Source organism: Polyergus mexicanus, unplaced genomic scaffold, assembly GCF_030449975.1.
Source record: "Polyergus mexicanus isolate NDT 795.1 unplaced genomic scaffold, iyPolMexi1.0 SCAF_27, whole genome shotgun sequence".
NCBI classification, from domain to species: Eukaryota; Metazoa; Arthropoda; class Insecta; order Hymenoptera; family Formicidae; genus Polyergus; species Polyergus mexicanus.
Genome location: NW_027223347.1, coordinates 3,545,919 through 3,569,872, shown reverse-complemented (window position 1 = coordinate 3,569,872; position 23,954 = coordinate 3,545,919). Strand labels below are relative to the sequence as shown.

Below are 23,954 nucleotides of genomic sequence, written 5' to 3'. Positions count from 1 at the left end.
AGACGATAGTCGCTCTCGGAGAGCGAACAAAACTCGCCCGTCAATAACTAGAATATTTATAAGCGTTAATTTAATTGAATGTTCCAAATCCCCAACACGAGATAAATCGACTCTTGTCATATCTTTACGCTACCGTCGAGACGCTCTATCCTATTCTCGCGCCCGAGATTAAGACTTCCCTTTTTAAACGCGCGTGTACACACACACACATACACACGCTACTGCTCGTATATAACAACCCTTGCATCATAACAATTTATTCCGAGTCGAGAGAAGTGTCCGATCCTCGATACGCCTCGGACTTATCTCGGGTATCTTAATAACTAGAAGATACATCGTTTAAATCAGAAAGGGGGACGAGGGTGTGGCTGGAAAATGAGAGGGAAGAGAGGGGGAGGGAGGGAAAGAGGGAGAAATTGAGGGTAGAGCGTAAAGGTCAATCGAGCATCGGACGAGCTCGATCGAGAAGGTACGAAGGTACGCGCTGAAGGTGCGAGAGATACGCGCGCTTTATAATCCCGCTTTTGCGCGCTCTGTCGTGTTGTTGCTGTCGCTATTGTTGTACTTGACGAACGATCACGAAGGGACACGAGAACAAAGAAGTAAGGTACAAAAAAAAAGACGCGTCGTTAAAACATTAACGTCGGCGGGTTGTAACCGACTCGCTCGCGCTACTCCTGCCACCGTGTTTGTAGAGAACCCGGGTCCTCCTACGAGGAATCGAATCGAGAGGGATCGCATAGGGCAGTGCATGCCACAATCTGCACATTTCGGCCGATTTCCGAGAGTCAACGCCTATCGCGCCCCCCTTGCGTCTTGAGATCCTCAACTAGCAACCGTAACCAAGCGCGCGCGCTCTGCCTCAGGTACGGTGCATCTATACCGCGAAGCCGTTCCGTACCCCCTTACTGCCAAATATTAATGTTTTAAACGCGATCTCTTTAGAATTTTTTTAAATAATTAATTCAAGAACAAAGTTTCAATACTCGATTATTAATTACATTTACGATATAATAATTCTAAAATATTATTAAATTATATTCGATAGATTAAATTTGTTAAATGTGTCGCGCGCGGAAACTCTTTCCGATATATAAATTAATAAATAATTGTAAATTTAAAGTTTTATAAAAGACGCTTTTATTAAAAGCACGAAATACTTATGAACGATATTATTTAAGTTATAGACTGTTGGATATCCCCAGTATATGATGTCATTATATAAATTAGAATAACGTAATATTTTTAGAATTATTATATTGTAAATGTAATTAATAATCGAGTATTGAAACTTTATTCTTGAATTAATTATTTTAAAAAATTGTAAAAAGATCGCGTTTAAAACATTGATATTTGGCAGTAAGGGAGTACGGAACGGCTTCGCGGTATAGATGCACCGTACCTGAGGCAGAGCGCGCGCGCTTGGTTACGGTTGCTAGTTGAGGATCTCAAGACGCAAGGGGGGCGCGATAGGCGTTGACTCTCGGAAATCGGCCGAAATGTGCAGATTGTGGCATGCACTGTTTTACGCGATAGAACTGGCTCTGTTTGCTTGATTAGCTTTGGGGATTAATTAAACGATCTGTTTAATGGAGTGCCCTTATGGCCGAATCGTTGGAAGGTCGACGACCGACGTCGCGTTAGCGGCCGATCAATCCTGAGATTCTGTTCTTCTCTTCGTCCTCTGACAAAGGGCCTCGTCAAACGAGGCGCGTTCGAGACGAAGAGAAGAGCGATAAATAGGATTCGATCGGCGTAATAGTGAGAGAATAAAACGCACACTTCTCTCTTTTCTCTATTTCGCGAGATTAATATCAATCGATATTAATTGTTGTAAATTTCAGGTCGCGCTTAACGCGATCGACGACATTCCAAAAGATCCGGGCAATTGTTGTGCCTTCAAAAACATCTATCGTGTTACACGAATCATTTGAGGAGCAAAACAATGGATAATATACAATGGCGGCTACTGATCGGCGTTTCGAGCGACGATCGAGAGTACATTGGTACTGAATATAATTCTACGGCTAACGCGTATTTTTCCTTTTAAACCGGTTTCACGATTTTTCTCTCGAAACACGAAAATCACAATTCTCGAAACACCGATCGTAGAATAGCCACACGCGAGAAGTCTGTTAACACTTTTGCGATAGATAATCATACGTATGAGTATTTAATGTAGGATCGTGGCTGGTTAAAACGGATTTCTAAGCGTGTTTTCTGCCTATGAAGAAGAATCGGTTCGATCGACCGGAGCTATTAAAATGTGTTTTTACTTTACAGAAGAAAACGTATATACGTCTACGCGGTATGTACAAATATGATTCGCACAATCTATATATACAACCAAATTAGAATTACGATTTATTTCACGTTGGGCTATATCGTAGCAAAGCAGCGTGGATCTGTAGCTCCGCGATATATAGGGTTTGTTAAATATTTCATTTATCAATTTAATTTTATTTATCAATTAAATAATACGAATGTCTAAAGGATGTTTAAGTACTGTCCTGATCTTTCGCATATTTTTTTAAAAAAGTCGCTGTCTTTTGAAACATCTGACTAACGTTTTCATAGAATCATAATTTGATTCACGTTAATCCCGACATTATTCTCAAGAAAGTCGACAGGCGCCCCTTTCGCGTTCGCCATCGCTCAGGAAAGTTGCGAGACTTGCTTTTTTCTTTCCCTTCGCTTTTTCATTTCCTTTATAACGTTCCGATACTTTGATGGAACATGCACCTTTATAGTCATGCGTGCCTTACCGCATTGTCGCGCAAGATGGGCGCGCCTTCCGCGCACCTGCCAGAAAATTTGCCGGAAGAGCAAACGTGCACGTAAACGGAGAGTGAAAATGTTTTCGTAGGATTCGCGGATTATCGCTCGATGCATTCGAAGACAAAACGGACCCGAACAAACGGGCAAACTAACTCGTTCCAATTGCGGACATTACAAAAACAGAAAAATATCTGACGTTTGTTGTATATCGTGTCAAAATAGAGAAAAGAAGCTACAAGAAAAAGCATTATACAATGTAGGAATTTGAAGTATGTATCTTCACTGGAATGACTTTAGTGTAGTCTTCCGCACAGCCGCGGACGTTGACTTTCTGAAAATCACATGTGGATGCGCTCAAAACGATTTACTCGAGAGTACGATTAGAAGAACGCGGTGGAATGATCGTGGAATGACGGGAATTCCGCAAACGGCGGGAAATCGATATAAAAAAAATAGCTACAGCTCAAACAAAAATTGATCCTCTCGCGAGCTCAAAGATTCGCGCGAAGGAGGATCGAATATTCATTCTACGGAGATCGAGAAATATTCGACAATGATTTTCTTTTCTCGCCTTCTTTTTCTATCCCTTTAGCATTTTTTGATCTCTCGAATTCTTCAGTTACAGCCTATGTATCCATGAACACATTTGCTTTTGATTGTTGCTGCTAATAAGGTTGTTATTCGATAAGATTCTCGCTTTGTATACATGCAGAATGTGAAGAAACGACAAATCTCGACTTCTGAAATTTTTGACAGAGTTATACTCCGTCCAAAGAGAGAATGACCTCGGTTCGGACGAAAACTCGTCCGTTTCGCGCAGGTCTCCACCCACAGAAGCCGTATCTACGTATACGGTACTGAGTATCTCGCCATGTTCTCCCCACTTTGCCCGCTTATGCGCGGACCGAGGTCATTCTCTTTTTGGACGGAGTATAAATTGTAGCATAGAAAACGGACATTTAAATTGCCTTAAGTTTTTAGTGTTTATAATACATATGCATGTCAAAATGATATCTGTGCTAGTGCTTCCTTTTAGAGCTGTTACTCTTGCTAACTTCGAAGATTTGGAGCTTTTAAGTTTGAAGTTAACTTCGAAACTTCAAAAAATATATTCGTGCGAATGACGAATTCATTCGGGAAAGGCTAAAAATATTGTAAATAAAAGAGATTAATTAATATATATGCTCAAAGAATATGTAATTATTTAACATTAATTATTGCGACATTAGAAATTTTATTCAGATTTTATCATATAATTTTATAAATGTGTATCTCGATAGTAATTGCGGTACTATTACCATTATATGAAATTAATAATTGTATAATTTTGATGCTTCGAAGCTTCTAAGATTGAAGTATCGAAGTTTAAAAAATTCGAAGCTTCGAAACTGAAGCTTTAAATCTTCGAACCTTCGAAGCTTCAAACGTCGAAGCCTTCGAAGCAAATCATCAGCCCTACTTCCTTTCATTGAACTTGATATCTAATTATACTTGAATTTTTCTGGCTCTTTTAATTTAGTCCAGTTCGTATCCAGTGCGATTATACAATATTTTACATCAAATAGATCAATAAGTACAACAAAGCTCGAGAATAGATTTCCGAAAGTGCCAGAGATCATCGTATATAAAGAGCGATTTTGACAAAAACCAGAACGATGATATATTTTCGAAATATATATAGCCTTCGGGAGTTTGACGATAAAAATAAGAGCGATGAGGAAAAAGAAAAAACTATACGGTCGAACCATCAAACCACAGGAAACTCGAAAGATTAATGTACCATTTGCCAAAAAAACAAATCAAAATAGAACTACAATTTTTTTTAGAATTGCACTTTGGAGAATTGTTAATATTTTATTTGCTTTAAATATGGCGATATCATAATTTTCTATAAATATATATATATATATATATATATATATATATATATATATATATATAACGTATAATTACGTTAATATAAGTTGTCATTTTCGGCAAAATGTGACTCGCTACTCATAGATGGTGATTAATTAAAGTTACACGGCAAAGAAGAAACACGACGACGCTTTTAGAGACGCGCGTCTGCAAAACGGATAATTATCGTAACGATTCCATAAGGATACTTAACGACGGCAATAATACGTAACGACGATGGCGATGATAATAATGATGATGATAATGGGAATGATAATGTTGATAGGATGATAATGATGGCGATGTCGGTCAACCGTCGAGGGCGAATATTCGATCGACGTATACGTACGCATACATACATATGTATACTGTAATAAAGTAAGTCATATGCACATTATCTCACTGTTGGTTTTACATTTGACGCACGCGATCCAGCAAATAGCCATCCACGAATCTCTGCGCGAATCTACATGCTGCGCATGTGTGTTTGTGTATTTATTATATACATACCAAGGATATCCCTATCGCGATTTTACACATGATCACGTATGTGATTGTTTCACTGATATTTGTACACATATATATGTATAGATTTAGTCTTTTCTTTATCTTGACCCACGGATGTTGTATATGTGTGTGTGTGTGTGTGTGTGTGTGTGTATGTATATACAGGATGCTCCAAGTCAGGTCAATGAAACTTCAGGGTCTTATAGGAAATTGAATTTGGAACAAAAAAGTTCCTATAAACATAGATCGAGAAACACTTCGTTAAAAAGTTATAGTTAATAAACTTCAAAAAATCACGTTTATTGATGATTTTTAAAAATAACTTCAAAACCCTTCAATCATTTGAAAAAAGTAACGAAATAAATCTGATGGGTAATTAAATAACAAACTAAATTACACCAATTTCATTTAATTCTGATAAGACGTTCAAAAGATAAATAATCTCAAAACAACGAAAAAAAGGTAGAAACTTGAAAAAACTACCTTTCGATGATCTTCGTGTAAACACTACATTCATAGTGCAAATATTGCAAATGCAAATATAAACATGTTCTTATTAAATTTTAATCATAACTAATTACAGTTTATTAGCTATAATTTTTTAACCAACTGTTTCCAGATGTTTAAAGGAACTTTTTTGTTCCAAATTTAATTTCCTATAACACCCTAAAGTTTCATTGACCTGATCTGGGACACCCTGTATATACAATTCATATATATTTTGTATATTTATATGTATAAATTCTTTAAAAGTTGTTTGTATGGAATATTTTACGTCTAGGCAGTAACACTATAAATAAATAACGTGTCATTTTTATGTTCACTATGTATACGCGTATACGTATCTACGCGAGTCTCATGCATATGTACGTATTTCGACAGTTTCGCTCAACATCTATACTCATACATGTGTGCACTTTCAAACTCACCCATTAACATATCAATCTCTCACACTCACCTTTAAAACAATAATCACATAATAATGATATAATAATAATGATAAGAATAATAATCACTTTGCCACGGCTATCGCGCAGGTTACGTCAATTAACACACGTAATCAACCCATTCGGCACCGAAAGATTGCAAAAACATTGCATAGATCTTACATTGAAACATCGTAATATTGCATAGAAGTTGCGAAATGTTTCTGCAATGTTACTGCAAGCCTGCAGCAACGTTGAAATGTCCGCCCTTAGAAATATTTCAATGTTCGACTACAGTAATGTTACGGTGCAATGTATTTGTAATATTTAAATACATTGCTAGAAATATGCAAAACGCTTCAAATTTAATACGTAAACTTTGAGAATATATAAAAACATCCAAGAGAGATGAGAAAAAAAATTGTGAATTTACGCAATTACAACGAGTTTTTTCTCGTCTCTCTTGGATGTCTTTATATATTCTCCAAGTTTATCTAAATTAAATTTGAAGCATTTTGAATATTAAAAAATTATTATCAAATTTTTGCTTTTATATAAAAATGGGAACTATTAAATAATTTTCTGTTATCTAATTAACATCGCTATTTTATAAATTATTTACAAGTTTAAGAAATTGATAATGATTAAATAATTTAATTCATAAAAATTAAAATTTTATTTATATAAATATTAAACTCCATATCTTAAATAGACAATAAACGGATAATTTTAACTTTTTTCGGATAATTATTTGTCCGATTTCTGAACACTCAATTCAATATCTGAATTTCCTGTGTTGGGATTGTATCAGACACATTTAATCTGATAAAAATAGTTATTATATCTTTAATATTACTAACCGCTTTTTGCAAGCTTTATATAACTATCGTAATTAAAGGCCCGTTTACAATATGAGTAAGAGTAGAAGTAAGAGAGTACGAGTAGGAGTAAGATTTTTGGCGTAAGCTGCTTACGCGGGCTCCGTCCACAATACGATAGAGTAAACGTAACGAAACCTAACCAAGCAGTACTTCTCGAGTGACCATTTTCCTCCTGCGCTCTGATTGGCCGAGCGTAGCGTAAAGAGCTGTAGTAGAAATAGGAAATAAAAATAATTTATTTCCTTTACGCCCTTACTCCAGCTCACTTAAACCGAAAGTAGCCCTCTTACACCTACTCTTACTTCTTACGCCAGGCTTACTCCACGTATTGTAGACGACGCTTAAAACTTAAATGCGGGATAGATAACGCAACGCGCGCCGCATAGTGGTAAACGAACGAAGTAGCGATTATCAAAAACTGTTTTTGTAATGTTTTTGAAATGTCGCTGTAACATTCTCATGAAATATTACAATTCCATATTTCAATAATGTCTCAACAATATTACATTGCAACTTGCAAGATTGTAACATTGCTGCAACATTGTAATATTGCATATTGCAGTTTAATGTTGCAGAAATATTGCAAAGACATTATTTTACAATATAACTTTAGCAATGTTACAGCAACATTCCGAAAATATTACAAAAAAAGTATTCAATAATCGCTAGTTCATTCGTTTACCACTATGCGGCGTATGTTGCTCTATCTATTCCGCATTTAATTTTTAATCATGATGATTATATAATGTTTACAAAGAACGGCTAGTAAGATTAAAAAGATATAATAACTATTTTTGTTAATTTAAGTCGTATGATATGACCCTAATACAGGGGCTCAGACATTGGACTAAGAATTCTTTTAATAGTTTCCATTCTTATATAAAATCAAAAATTTGATAATAATTTTCTAACATGCAAGATACTTTAGATTTTAATAAATAAATTTTGAGATGATATAAAGACAAGAGAGATGTGAAAAAACTCGTTGTATGCGTAAATTCACCACGATCTTTTTGCAGGTTATCTGAATATTTCGGATACAAAGAAATTGTGAATTTACGCAATTGCAAATTGAGTTTTTTTCTTATTTCTCTTAGATATTCTCTGTCACTGAAGGAAGTTGAATGTGTACTGAAAAATTTACATTTTATAATTTCGTTATTATTATAATACAGAAAAACTATATACACGCTAGATCCTGACTCTTATAGGCCTAATTTCTTATTATTTTTTTTCATATGTTAAGGAAATTATGTCGATAAATATACATAAAGCATTATTGCATATATATTATACTGCTATGTTGCTGCAATATCATATTGCAATATTTCTGTAGGCGAACATTTTACTGTTGCTGCAATATCATAACAATGTTGCAGCAACATTTCGCAATGTTTCTGCAATATTGCAATCTTACAGAAAAATGTTGCTGCAATGTTATTGCAATCTTGCGGTGCTGTATGGGTAATGAACTAGTTATATAAATATGCTTTTACGTCTACGTCTATTTAATCATTCAATCCCAACGACAATCGTCGTAATCACTCTTACGTATGCTTGTCCCGGATTTATCGCTGATCGGCCGATAAAATCAATCGCGGGGAAACATGAGGTACCCTCTTCTCGTTTGCGAGAGAAATCGAGAACGTTCGTTGTCTTCGAATGATCTCCTCGAGATATTTACACTGGCTCCTTTATGCAACGTATTCCGTTTTACGAAAGGTTTCCTATCTTGTTTCGTACCATTTATCGCATGCGGTAACCCCGTGTTAAATCGCACGACTCTTACCGCTCTTTTACGCTCTCATGAGCTTACAATTCATGAAACATGGAATAAAACCGCGAATGAAAAGCAAAGGAAATTCTGAATAAAGCACGCAACATCAAGTTTTCCTCCAAGTATAATCCAATTGTTCCCGAATCCCATAAATTATAAACCTATTATGACAAGGTAAAAATACTCGTTGGATAAAAATCTTTTTCTTGTCTTTAATTCAAGGATATTTCTGATCCCCAAAGCTTCTCTCATTATAATTTAATGACAAACGTTTTTGCGTCATTTGTTTGGTTGATTCTTCTGTCTGGCACGCAATAAACGGCAAGTATTACAATCGTGGATGAATCAAATCATATCAGATATAATTTCATAACCTCAAAGTTTAAACCAAAATTTCACGATTTTACATCATGCCGAATCTCGTCATGTCTCACCATTCTTCAAATTTTTTCCGAACTTTATCTCGAAATATATCGAGGATCACAAACATTTTCTTTTTTTTTTTAAATTATCTTATAAACGATAGCTCTCGATTACTCTTGTAATCCGTCCGCGAGAGGTATAAAAATCAAATCGGAAGATCTCTTTACGTGATGTACGTGAAAGAAGAAGCTATATCGGCACGATAGAGATGAATCGAAATTAGATGTGTAAAGATCCTACTTAAATACGACGATCAGCAAAGATTCCTAATCGCGAAATAAGCAACGAGATTTTATCAATATAAGAAAAATTACACAAAGAAGTGAGATGGGGTGGGGTGAAGGCGGGTGGGTGGGGGGGGAAGGGCGCCCGTTAAAGTTAGACCTGCTTCATTTTTCCCACGAGCCTTTCTTAACGCGGAGCCCTATCAATTATTACGCGAACAATTGTTCGCTTCAAGTTCGCTTGTCCACGCTGCTTTGTGACGATCATCTCGGTACTTGTTTAATCTCGCGTACCTATATAACTCCTCGCGCGCGTTAGCATCATTTTTAGTTTTCCTTAAGAGCATATAAAAAGTCGTGTGGCACATTGACGGTTGGAATGTTATTTTGTCTTCATTAAATTTATAATAAGAATCATAATAATTAATAATAGAGTAGTAATATAGTACTTTTTTTCGGTGTTATTAATAATATTGTTTTATGTATTCCTTTAATAATAATAATAATCATATAAGAATCATATAATAATAATAATTAATATATTATATATATATATATATATATATATATATATAATATATCTTTCTGTGTTTTATATACTATAGTAGTTTGTTTCCTCTGCACTTATCGTTTATTATATTCTGCACTGACTGCGGGTTTTGATTTGCGGGATACCTCGCCCGCGACCTCGTGACATCGCGATCGACGATCGGCGATCGCGCCTGTTCGATCGACAGGAGGGACGATTCATCATACTTTTCGTCGTAGTATTACCCTTATCGATCGCGTAAAATCGTTCCCTTTCCCGATCGCGCGATCCTAGCTGTCGATTCGATCCGGGTCAATCGTGACTCGAGGCCGAGGCGATCCTTGTTTTTTTTTTTTGTAATTTTTTTATTTATTTTTTTATTTTTTTGCATTGCTCTGCGTGGCATCTGCATTAGCGTAAATCGCTGCTGGATAATATGTATATGTGACGTAGAGAGTTTTAGTAATCTGTATACATCTGTTTATATTTCTTTTTTTATTTTTCTTTGCTCCGTCGCACGGCGATCGTTGGCGAGTGCCGCGAGCGATCGTGGCCGCGGTCACCACGCGATCGCTTCGTGCCCATGCTGAGTGAAATGTCTATTGTTGCCTGTATAGTGTGTATGTGTTATTGCCGGTTTTCTTTTTGTTTTCTTTTTGGCTTCGATCGCTGGGCACCGGGCGAGTATGCAGCCCGGTGCGCGCGCCGGACGGGTACGCTCGTCCGATCCAGGATCGACGATTGCGGCGACGAGATCTGTCAAACTGTCGCGCTTCCGATCTCTAATCTACCGATTGGACCCGTTTCAAGGATTCCGAATCCGCGTCGAGGGACGCTCGAAAAGAAAATCAGAAATCAATCGATTGCAACGGGGCAATTAGTCGCGCGCGACTTCGAGATTCATTGAATCTCCCGTTGCGTTGCCCGATTCCGTGAAAGATTCCGCGTCCCGTCAACCGGATAGGTTCCTCGTGTGATATGCTCCGTTGTCGATTGGTCGTGCTAATCGTATCGCGCGTATCTAGAGCGATTTTGGCGTCTATCACGAACGCAACAATCTCTCGATCCCGTCTCGGCGGCCCCGTCGAATTACTGTAAGGAGACGACTGGTATCGGGAGGCTGCAATGTTGTTGTAGCTGTAATGTTAGAGAGCAGACTGCGTGTACTTTTTATTTCTGATATGCTGTTTCGCCGAGTATGCGAATGCGGCCGGTAGGGGACAGAAGTTAGCTGTGCATAAAAGCTGTATAATAAGAGCGTAGGGTGGTGGTTTTCGTCGGCGGGGTGGAAGGGTCAATCCTGTTGTCAGGGTGGTGCGGAGGAAGGGGCTCGGGAAAGTTTCCGAGGATCGGATGCTTAGTTTCCCTAATTTATCTCTTTCCCTCGAGATTACAGAGTCCTTTTAACTTTGTTTTTCTTCAATTAATCATTAAAACCATTGTTGCCCATAGAGGAGATCCGACCTGGCTGCTCTTCGAGATCGTCCCCGGCAAGACCGAACGGCGAGAGTCACGCGCGCGAGACGAAAAAATATTTTTTATTTTCTCTCAGGGTACATGCACGTATGTCTTTTTGATTGATTTGTTACCGGCGATTCAGCGTACTTGGTCCGCAAATTAGTTGGTCGTACTTTGAAGTTCCGGCGTATTCAGGTGTGTGACGTTTTGGTACTGACGTTTGATTAAATGATTAGAGTACCGACGATCGAGCCTTATATGTAACGCGATTTTGTTAATTTTCTCTTACTTCTCCTCGCGTTATTTTTCAAATAACTCAAACAACACTTAAAAATCATCTAACAATTGTGATTTTTCAACGATGTCTTTTAGATATTTGTGTTCCCCGAATCTCTATCAATTTCACGTGAAATAGTATACGAAAAAGAGATGGAAATATTTGAGCGAATAATCTCATGCAAATCGTTTGCAAATATTTAAGATGATTAAACGAAAACTTGCTCCTTTCACAGTATCGGCACTCGTTGTCTCGAGCGCGGCTCACCTTATCGCAGTCTTAGCGATTCTCGCAGCCAAGCCAGATCTGACACGGTAGTGATAATATATATAGAAAAGAACATAATATATATATATATATATATATATATATATAAACAACTAAAGCGCCAAACTACGAGTACCATCGGTGCTAGCTACGTAGTACCAGCGCCATTTATCTAATCGCTACTAGTCGAAGAGTCTAGGCTGAGTCGGTGCCGGAAACGATCGTCTCCGATCAGGTATCCCGGCAAGAATGAGATCTGCGACTGTCGAGGATGCAGTCACGAATTTCCCTTTCGTGGCAATTTTAAATCGATAATTAAAACAGCATTTAATTTATCTAAAAATAAAATGAAAGCTTTTTTGCGGATTGAGATTTGGAAATATTAACAAATGGATTAATTTAATTGGCATGATAATGTTGACACCAAGGATTAAAGAATCACGGGAACGATAATATAAAAATGATAATTTCCTCGCGTATAATCTTAATAAAATAATATACGTCGATTGTGTTGGAGAGAAAAAATTCACCGTGCTATCGCGTCGACAATGTGTAATCTGTTTCATTTCTATAATTGATTATATTCAGCACGCAAATTAAAGAACAAGCCGTTACGATTAATCAATACACAATTCAATTACCGCGCGAAAATTTATCAATCCGCTATTTCGTGATATTTTGCTTTTGCGATTCGAGGAAATACACAAGCACACGGAGTAATTTATATTCATTTTACCCGATTAAAAATGCGGAGTGGAACGAATTCTAATTGTCACGCTCCGAGAACGAGTACGGAAACGAAATGGGAAAAGGCGAAAATGCACAATAATCTCGCGAAGAGCTCGTTCATTTTCAGCTGTCGCGAATCGAGCTCAAGGATACACCCACAACAGTCGCAATACGAAAAGAGCCGTCTCTCGCCATCTTTTCGCGGCCCTTCGGAGACGAGACCCTGGGCACCAGTTATCCCCATGTTGCCATTCTCGCACTCAAATCTTCCGACTTATTCGTCGTATATCTATCTACCCTATCTACATGTTCGCCGTTCCCGACGTCGAGACGACGGCGGCGAATCGCCCAGTTGAACACAATTCGGTCGGTACTCTGTTTTTTTTTCTTTTTTGCAATTTATTTTACGGTCCCCGCTCGTACGGTCGATCAACGTATACGATGTCGCTCAATCGCGGAGCTCTTTTTTTTTTAGAGTCATTGCATGACTTCAGCCTACGGATTACGAGTTTATTAAAGCTTTTCCCGATCAGGAAGGTACCGAGTTCTTGACCGACGACGACGGAGGGGGATCTCTCTCCTGATTTGCTACATTGGTTCAGGCGCATTCGCATGAATTGGTCGGACTCGCAAACGCGCGGATCTTCCTTTCTCTCTGTTTTTGATTATTTTCTAATTTCTTTTCATTGGCATTTCACAAACCATCGTCGCGATAATCCCGCAAGCGTTTTACATAAAATTTTAATATTTTATAAAGTGTAAGAAATATATAAATTGTCCACTATACAATGAAATAAAACATTAGTGCAATCATTAATCGTTATTAAATTATAAACTTGAAAAATTGAGAATCTTTTGGAATTTTCATGCATTTTTCCTACTCTTTTCTTTCAAGAAGATGTAGTATTTTAAATTTCCAAATTTATTTGAGTGACAGATTTTTTTCAGAAATAAGCAACAACCCTATACTATCGTTTTAATAGAAAGTATAATTTAAATTGTATTATTTCATATTTTTAATTTTATACCTGATAATAATTCTATGAAATTGATATTTTTGCTTCTTTCCGGTTCATTCTACAATCAACGTTTCCCAAAACAAAAGTAAATGGCTTAACAATATAACGAAGAGTGCTAATGTCTACAATAATCAAAGTATAACGAATTTTTATCAATTTTAAATCAACTCCACAGTGACTGATGGCACTTGTATAGACATATGATAAAGAGTCAAATATAAAAAAAATGTTAGCGTTTTGTCGAAAAATTTCGGGGGAAGATCCGCGCGTAACGCGACGACATTTTGCCCTTTCTCTTCGTCGAATCGACGTCGGTCGCTTGAGTGTGTACACGTGTCTCGTGTATGTGTATGTATATATGTGTGCATGCGTGTGTACCCCTATATGAACGACAGGCCAGCTCTTCGTTGATCACGAAAATCCCAACATTCGAGAATGCGTGAATTGAAAATAGAATTTAAAAAACGGTAACTTAGCGCGTAACAGTTCGTTTTACTCCATTTTTCCTCGACGTGTCTCGCGTGTATTTTTGATGTATATATATGCGTGTGTGTGTGTGTGTGTGCGCGCGTACGCGCGATCCCGCGCGTATTTCGTGGGTATGTTGAAGCATGATTACGTGTCTGTGAGTGTATGTTGTATGTGCGTACGTGTACCTAATTGCACTTATTCGAAAAAACGGAACATAAGGTTGAACACAAGATGGCGGCCGGATGGCCCTGGAACGTATGTTGTAGGTTAGGTTACACATATTACACCCTTGTTTAATTTACTTTAATAAGAAACTTTATATATCGCTTTTGTCTCTATCGCGTTCGCCATTGTCGTCCAGATCAAGCGCGCTCGAACTGAATCTGTTTGCTGCTACGAGATACTCCCATCTATATTTTTCGTTCGTGCTACTGCAAGTCGTAAAAAACGTAATCTCTTATAACTTAGGCACAATTTGGAACTGTTTAGACCATTTTCACACGACCTCGTCCTGCTGACGTTCGTGTGTCCGTGGAAGCTTCTCTTCGGGATATCAACGAGAAGGAAGGATAAAAGTAACGCGGAAATAACTCGAAAGTAAATGAAAGGATATTTATATCGAAAATCGAGAGCTTATCGTGTTGCATATTTTTCAGATTAAACAATTTTAATTTTACAATCTAAAAATCTCTATTTTTTTTTTATCGCACATACTATAAAGTTCTATTTAAACTTAAATATAATTTAAAAGCAATTGAAAAATTTTCAAACATTTACATAACACTTCTTTTACTCCATCCTTTTAGATAAATTAATGTACGCGATTAAATAAATGTAAAAAATTTTTATTATTTCAATAAAATTTTTTAAATAAAACAATTTGTTTCTCGAAGAAAATATTATCAAGTTATAAGAATCGTTTTCTCTATATCCACGTACATGACACACAAACGTTTCTCGTTCGTACCATATCAAACGTGACAATATTGTGAGGTAGCTGATATTGAGCCGTTTCAGGGCCAATCGGACCAAATCTTCCAGTTTTCCATCATTCGAATCGCATCCGAAAAATCCATTCCGTTATGAAACGAGATGAGAACGCGCGTTTCGAAATAAAGAGGATCGTCGGGGTATTTGAGAAGGGGTCCGCGAAAAATTCGGGTTTCTCGTCCTTCCTTCTCGGCCCTCCTCGCCCCCTCGCCTCTCTCGCGAGAACGAGCGAGGATCCCTCTGTTGTCTTCCAATCGAGACCCGATGTAAAATTGGAAAGGACCACGCGCGCGAGAACGTAAGAGAAACGAGGATAAGGCAAAAAAACGGGAATCTTTGGACCCGACTTTCCGAGCGATGCCCGCCATCTTGGTCCCGTCTAACCATCGGTGTGGATCAACGTAATTTCGCAATCACGCTCCTTCCGTATCCCTTTCTTACTACCTATCTATCTATATCTTTCTTTCTCTCTCTCCCCCCCCCCTCTCTCTCTCTCTCTGTTCCTTACTTGCTCGTTTTGTCCCGTCAGCTCTCGGTTTGTCTTTCCTCACTCGTCTTGCCTTACTTTGTCTTCGCACACCGTAATTACAATAGTCTTTCTTCTTTTTCATATATATATATATATACATATATATATATATATATATATATATATATATGTATATATGTATGTATATATATAATATATATATATAATATATAATGTATATACATATGTATATTATATATATAATATATCTGTAATCTTATTACATATACACTAGCTGGTTACGATAATTTGTGAAAAATATACATCAAAATTTTGTTACTTTTTACATCACAGATATTTTAATATAATATATCATCTTTTAATTCTTAAAGATTTTTCTGTCTCTCCCCGTATATTCGACCAATCCGTCACTCGCCGGATTGTTTAGCGTATCGCCCGCGACGAAGGGAGGGACGACACGAACGGACCGACGGACTAAAGAATTCCTCTGAGTTCCTTAATCGCGAGAAACAACATTTTGTGAAAGGACTCTTTTTGCGTTTCCCTTTCTATCGCGATACGATAATCATCGCGCCATTCGAAGACGGGGAAGACACATCTGAAGGGCAACACAAATATCCAAAGGACAGAGCCGTGAGACTAATATCCGTATTCATAGTCCGTCCTTGAGGAATAAGGATTCCTTGTTCCTCGTTCCACGTTTCATAAACTTTCCTTGACCGAACAAGGAATCTTATTGGCTCCCTTATCTCAAGGAAGGTCACGAGCTTTCTTGAGGAGTGATGCGACCTTTTTAGCAGACGATACGCAGAATATAACCAAATATAACCTCCAAAAGTTAGTTACATTTCAATCTGTGGTTTTGTGGTTATTTGTTGTCGCGCTCTCAAACTGAAAGTGTATAAAGGAAAAAGGGATAATGGACAATAAATTTTTAAATGATTCTGACGATGGATTTGAAGACGAAAATCTAGAGAATCGGATTCTGTGGCGGATTTCGAAAAGATACATTCGCGATTGAGAAAATCCCGTGGAATTTTTTGAAGATACGAAAAAGTTTTCATTTGTATTATATGAAATTAGTTGCAGGCAGCATAAAACGGTGCTGCCTCCAGTCGGTCACTAAAAATCCCTAAAATATTCCTTCCTTCTGAAAGGGAGACTCGAGGTCCATCTATGAAACAAGGTGGCCTTGCAGATTCAAGGAATCCTTCATGGAGGCTTCCTCCGTCCTTAAAATAAGGAAGGACTATGAATACGGGTATAAGTCTAAAGAGATCCTAATTTTCCGGATGTCACTTAGATGTCTCTCGCGTTTCCTTTGGATCTTTGTATTTTTCTCAGAGTAATTACGTATTTCAAACCTAACGATACAAAAAAAAAGAAAACAAAAAAACATCAGAGATTTTCCCCGCCAATTGTCTTTGAACGAAGATTGTCGTCATGCGATGCGCGCGCATAAAAGAGATACTGATCTTAATCATTCGATAATGGACAACGATAATACGATTTTGACTTGAGAGGGAAGCTTTCGTCGTGCCGTCTCGTCCCGCCATCCCTCCCGTAAAAGAAACGAACGAAAAAATCGACAGTGCTTCAACAATCGCGTCTACAACGGTACTTGCCTAGCCTCGAGTTCTCTCATTTCTCTCATTTCTCTCTCTCTCTCTCTCTCTCTCTCTCTCTCTCTCTCTCTCTCTCTCTCTCTCTCTCTCTCCAACGATCGCGTATACAGTTGCAAATTTCTAAAACGGAAATTCCTCCATAGACCTTAGAAGAAGATCGTCAGAAAAATGGGCTGATAGCGATCGACAATTTTGAAGTCGCGCGAAATATTTCCCAAGTATCTCGCGTCAATGTGAGAACTTTCCGTCTTGTCACGAGAGGAACAAGTGGTGCATGTATACGTGTCCATAAGTGACGATAATTTAAATCGCCACGATAGACATGTATCGCTGGGAGATCATTACCCCCGGAGTCTCGTTAATTACGCGTCGATACTAACTGTCGCGATCCCATCCTAAGTTGTGCGGTTGAACTTCGCGTCGTCGAAAAGTACATCGGAGTTTCCTCGATTTAATTGATTACCCATCAATTTCAAATTTTGATCATTCTATTTATTTCAAAATATCCGTGTAAATATGGAATCTCTTATACAAATATAATCAAACGTCTCTATAAAAAGAAGAAGAAAAGAAGTTACTTTAATCAGTTCAAGCAATTTCTTTTCCGACGGATTTTCCTCGAATGTGTACGCGAAACTGCAGGTATTAATTGGACAACGTATCCTATAGAAAGGAAACCAACGACAATTTGATCGTCGACTGAGCTTTGCCTGCAAGAGAATTTGATCCAATTACGAATAATACGAAGAAGACAGGTATCCGTGGCAACCGCGAATTATTTTCGACGACGCCGGATGCGGATAATTCGTCCAGCACTTTCTACGTCTCCATCCCCCGGTGTGCATCACTTGTTCTCTCGTGAAAATAAAATTTAAAAAAAAAAAAAAAGACGAAAGACGGTACCATGTTGCACTAGATGGATCGTGGAGATTTGAGATCCGCCGATTATAGACCGCACCAAACATCGCGACGAAACATCGTAACCGTAAATTGAATTAACGACAATCATAGTTTACGCACGTATTTTACTATCATCCGCACGATAAATATCATTTTTTTTTTTTCACATCTAACGATAAATCTTTCGATAAAGGATATCGGGGCTTAAGTTTCTGGGTGTGTCGACGATGCGAGTTCGCGGATACGGGAGGGGAGGTGGGGAAGAGGTTGTCGAGGGGGATGAGTGAATTAGTGGTCGCGGAACAAGTGTATAAACATATTTCCCTCCTTTTCGCATAATAACGCTTGGTGAATGTTTGGAAAAAGACTTCGAGGCATCGAGTAGCTCAAATCACACACCGAGTGATTTATACATCTCTTTGTCGAAAGTGTGTCTCTCTTGTGTGCGAGCGTGTGAAGTGAAGGGGAGAAAAGGGCGGTGAGGGTGGAGGGGAAAGGGGCGGTGGACAGTTAAAAAGTGATCCAACGGACACGGGGCGAAGAGGGGAAGGTTTAAATTTACGTTTACACACAATCATAATTAGCTTGCATCTCGCTTTGTTGCTGTTCAGCTTGTCTTTTTTTTTTTTTTTTCTTCTTTAATCCTAAGGAGACCTTAACGTTTACACTCATTATAACTTGTTTTCGCGTTTACGCGCGCTTTTTTTAAAGTTACATTATTCATGATTTTTTTTTTTTTGCTTTAAATAGGGTAAATTTTAAGTTTAGTTCCAAAAAACACCGAGAGAGTAGCCTTGCTTAATATGGTTTACTTTTTTCGTAGGTATAATTTTTTTTGCGTTAATAAGGAATTTTTGCATTTTTAAAACACCGAACATACATGCCTTATACTTTATGTACAGCCTAGAGTCTTTCAGTCGTTACTTTTAAAGAGAGTCATGAGATGAGTGCGTGTGGATCATCCTTTTTCGTTTCCTGCGCGCTCTGCTGCTCTATATTATCTTTCTCTTTTCTTCTTATATTTGTTCGCGTCGTTTTCGCCTCGTCTACGCCTCGACTATGCGAGAAAAAATAGGAAATCCTGGCCCGCACTACAGCACCGTTTTATTTATATACTTTTGTCGCCGTTTTCTCGCGTTCGACTGGCCTCCGATCCATTCTGTTCCGGCTTTTCGTCTCCGTCGATTTCGTTTTGGTCCAACGGCCTGCCTGCCTGCCTGCCTGCCTGCCTGCCCTGCCATATTAACAAAGTGACAAAATCGTCCTTTTATAGTGATTCTATCCACGGATCGTCTATTCGCGAAACGCAATTTCAACTGATTGTGATAGGTACGAACGAGATACCTCCATGATCGTGCACATCTCACCGACTTATCAGAGAAATACAAAAATTTCAACTTTTTATCTTTAATTTGAAGATTATATCCCAAGAAATATATGCAAATTCAAAATATTGTTATCTCTATAAATTTCACATAATAATTATCTTCAACATATATATATATATATATATATATATATATATAGTTGGAATAGGAAAAATTTTCAAGTCTGAATTAGATACACGTGTCTCTATCCTAATCAAATTATTATCTTAATTTCAGACAAAATTCGTCAATTTTGACTGAATCATCGTATCGACATTTGTACATAAGTTATTCCTCGTCGCAACTATCAATTATTACACGCAATAAAAATTTACAGACTCTTCTCGAGACTCCAAATTTTCATCGATCTCGAAAATTTACCGTATCCGTCGAATACGTTGCTCTCCCGTATCACAATTGCCAACGTAATTGGACGTGCACGATCGCGCGAATCCGCAGAAAAATTAAATGAGAGAGACGTGTGGCCGCTCGAAACGTCAATTCGTCATTCGTTCGATAATCGTATCGTCGTTATTTCAAACCGGCGATGGACGCGCTACTTCAAAATGTTTCGCCCAAAATCCGTCCCGACGAGTCCCCCCGACGATAAAAGTCTGCTAGTTACCCAATGAATATGCTCGCTCGCGGGAGTCGATGAGGATAAAAAAAATCAGATATTAAAACATTCCTAGATTTCATAATTGAGTTTCCTCTCACGAAGAAACGATATAACGCTGCCTCCGCTCGCGCTGCAACTGCAGCAACTCTGTTCCCCCCTCTCTCTCTCTCTCTCTCTCTCTTCTCTCTCTTCTCTCACTCTCTCTCTTTCCCTCTACGCGGTAGAAAATTTGTATTTGTATCAAAAAGTGGGCGTCTCGATCATTTAAGAAAAACATCTTTTCAGTATCGGAGAAATCGAATCGAGAGCGGGCGCGCGCGCACGCGTTCCCTTTCTTTTCTTTTTAATCTCCTTTTTCTTTATCCTACGTTCCAATTTCGCGTTTGCATCTTTGCGTCCTTTGCCTGGATTTGGACATTTCTTTCAATTCAAAAGATCGCGATCTTCGTGGTGATAATTGCTTGGAAAAAGAGACAAAAGCTTGTCATCGTTAAAGTCTGCAAGGTAAAAAAAAAAAAAAAAAAAAAAAATACTAAAAGAGATTAAGGCTAAATAGAAATTAATTCGATAAAAGAGAAATATTTTATTTAACATGATTTCAAAGCTACTTTCAAGATCCCTATAAATAAGATCTGTTATGTAATAAATGACAAAAATTTAAATTCTCTTTTACGTTTATTTAAAGAATATTAAAAAGTCCACATGTCCAATCCTTTGTACATAAAAGGATTCGAGGCAAGAGGATTCGATTTTTGAACGTGTCATTCGGACTTGTGGGCAATGTTCAACAACGAAGATCGCTTTCCGGCATTTTCTGTGCGTTTCGCCGTATTTATAACATGCCCGAAATGTAGGACGCGTTCGCGTCAAACGCCGGCCTCGAAATAACCGAGATTATAGAAATATTGTCGCTTCTCATGGAAAAAACATCACCTACGCGCGCCAACAAAAGCCTTGGCTTGTTCTCGCTTCGCACACGTTCTCGTGTAATGACCAAAAATATATGTATATATAATATATTATTCCTTATATAATTATGTCGCTTCTTACGAGTTAAGTAGTGTTAATAGTTAAGTAATAAGTTTCCTTTTTTCCCTTTTGCATTAGATAGTTTTACACTCATAGAGAGGAAAAAATATGTTGTCGCGTCGGCATTTTTGTTCCATCATTTGACCTATCGTCGTCGTCCACCGATTGATAGTGGTAGCGGTAATTAATAATCGTAATAATAATCATCGAACGGCTAACGCTTTCGCGTTTCGCACGTACATCGCGACGAGCCTCTTCTTTATGATAAATTCTGATCATGGGACCAAAGGGACTCGGACGCACCGATTCTCTTTGAGTTTCCGCTAAAGTCTAAAGTAAAAATAGGCTTCAGATCGGCTTTAGATTCGAATTCGCCACTAATTCTTGATATAGAGACGGTGACAAAATCTCGGCTACGACGCATGTATGCGCGCAACGCCTAAGTATCTCGTTATGTTCCCCATTTTTGTATACTCGCGTATGTGTGTACTCGTTTTATGTATGTCACTGTTGTGTATTGTGTATATCGATACGTTTGATAGAGAAATGTTTGGTGGAATGTCCGGCTTATAGAAACGCGTTTGTAGAATGGGTCAGTGCATCTGCTGAAGCGTATGTCCCGTGCGCGAGTACATGAATATGTATATTACGCGCGTGTCCTTTTTTTCGTTTTGTTCTGTGATACTCCGGTCCAAAATCTGTGCTTTTACTTATAGTCGAAAGGATTTTTTCCTACACGCGCGCTTGATGCCAGAACGGCCGGGCCGCGGCCAGCTGGACGCGAGTTCATACGGCGGATTAACTGGCGGAATCGTAATGAATCTACAGGGATTGCGGTCGTGCTAGTGTCACACGCATTGCCATGTTTGTTCTTCTCTTTTTGCGCTAGACTTGCCTTGCAACGTTCGAGGGTTTTTTTCGATTGGAACGAAGAGATCATGGGAGAGAGCAGGAGAGTGTATGGGACAATCGGAGTATCATCGCATTGCCGACGTATCCAAGGATTCCCTTCGTCTCCATGTTGCTCACAAACGCGCCGCCCATCACAAATGATTGCGAAAATTCGAATTCGGCGTGAAAAGTTTTCCCAGTTTTCCTGATCGAGCGCGAAGGGAAGCCTCGTTCGCGGCACGCAACAACGAGAGAAGGCGCACGGGTCCGGTGCGTGTGAGAGATGGCGAAGAGATCTGGGTGGGAATGTGGGCTTACTGTATATACGGCTCTTTGTTTCCTTTTGTTTTTTACTGTACTCATAACTGTATACTTTACTGATAACTGATACTGACTTTCGTCTACTGCTCTACGGAGTCCTCCATGCTGAGCGCGGGGCCACGTTGCTCCGCCGCCGGCTGTTGGCTGTTAGTCGGCTCGCCAGATCTGTTACTCGCGGTGTTGTAGCCCCTCTGCAGTTGCACGACCAGCCCGCTCACGGCAGCGTATTCCTTTTGTTGTTGCTGCGGCTGAGTCTTCTGGCTCGAATGATCTACTATAAGCTTACTATCACAGGCACTTTTTTTGTCAGTTGATACGGCGTAGAGGTTATGTAAGTCCGGGTAATGGTTCAGCTGTGGTTGTTGCTGTTGTTGCAGACTTAAAGGCTGCTTCCTATCGCGATCCTCCTGGCCGCCGTTATGAACTTCGCGCTCTCTACTGCTGCGATCGATCCTCGAATCACGGGTGCTATCCTCATCCCTGCTACCCGCTCGAGAAATCGACAGAGGCGTCGGTGGTGACGTGAGCCGATCGCTGCCGTCCTCCGTACGACCCCTCTCCGATGGTGATGGGCTGAGATCAACCGTAGGCACACGCTCCGGCCTTTCCGGCACTATCCTGCCCGCTGGTCCTCGATAACTCTCATCCTCACTGCTATCTTGCGCCATTCGTGGCAGCGGAGTTCTTCTCGAATTTCTGCAAAGCTGATCGATCAGCGTCTTACTACTCATCGTCTCCGGATGTTGCGCTTGCGACGACGATTGCTGCTGCTGGTTCCTCACTTCTGCCATCGTCCGCTGGTCCCTCGGTATGCCTGTCTCGAGACTCGACCTGATCAGATTGTCCAAGAAACTGCCGTTTGCCCCAGATCCGTCGTAGATGCTTTCTACCATGTCGCGCGATGCCTTCGTCATCGACGCGCTTCGAGAATTCGAGGTTCCAGCTGCGTCTGGCGTTCCGGATACACCAACACTGCCGTCACGATCTCGTTGCTGGTGCTGTTGTTGTACCATCGCCGCGTTTCGTTGTTGTTCCTGCAGCCCGCGTATTCTCTGCGATGCCGCAAAGTATTGTTCCGGCAGGATCGGCACGTTCGGTCCGCCACCCATGAAAGGCGAGGGCATGAAGGGTCCCGGGTTCCAGAAGTTGAAGGCCGCGAACGGCAAGTGAGGAGGCATGCCCTCCATAAACGGAGGCATTTTCAGTCCGTTCGGACCGGGTATACTACCCGGCGGCGTAAACGGTTTCTGCTGCGGTTTCAGCTGCGGTTTCTTGTCGACGCCGGCAGTGCCTGGCCGCATTGCCGCGGCCACCGCTGCCGCTGCCGTCGTCGCGGTCTCCTTCGATTTGTCGTCCGGTTGCTTCTGGTCCCTGCGAGAAAAGTGAAAGCTTGCAATATAGCTCTTAACTCTTAATAACAGTGCTTATAATTCTTTATAATAATTAACAATCTATGATTATATATATATATATATGTATATCCCATTAAATGCGAGATACTCTCTATCAAAATATCACGTTTATCCTACATTTATCACATAATATTACATTGTTCATGAA

General features: G+C 39.2%; 2 protein-coding genes across 6 annotated transcripts in view; both read right to left on the bottom strand.

Annotated features, from left to right (window-relative positions):
• LOC138943531 (uncharacterized) overlaps window positions 1-22,555 on the bottom strand; it is a 35,754-nt gene extending 13,199 nt beyond the window's left edge. Inside the window, exon 1 of the mRNA XM_070314421.1 lies at window positions 22,469-22,555. The gene's annotated coding sequence lies outside the window, so the exon portion shown is untranslated. The remainder of the gene's footprint in view (window positions 1-22,468) is intronic.
• Window positions 9,255-23,954, bottom strand: part of Eip93f (Ecdysone-induced protein 93F) — a 165,826-nt gene continuing 151,126 nt past the window's right edge. For all 5 annotated transcript variants that reach the window (XM_070314414.1, XM_070314412.1, XM_070314415.1 and 2 more), the window contains one exon: window positions 9,255-23,765. In XM_070314414.1, the coding sequence (XP_070170515.1) occupies window positions 22,475-23,765 (1,291 nt within the window). In that variant the 3' untranslated portion in view covers window positions 9,255-22,474. The remainder of the gene's footprint in view (window positions 23,766-23,954) is intronic.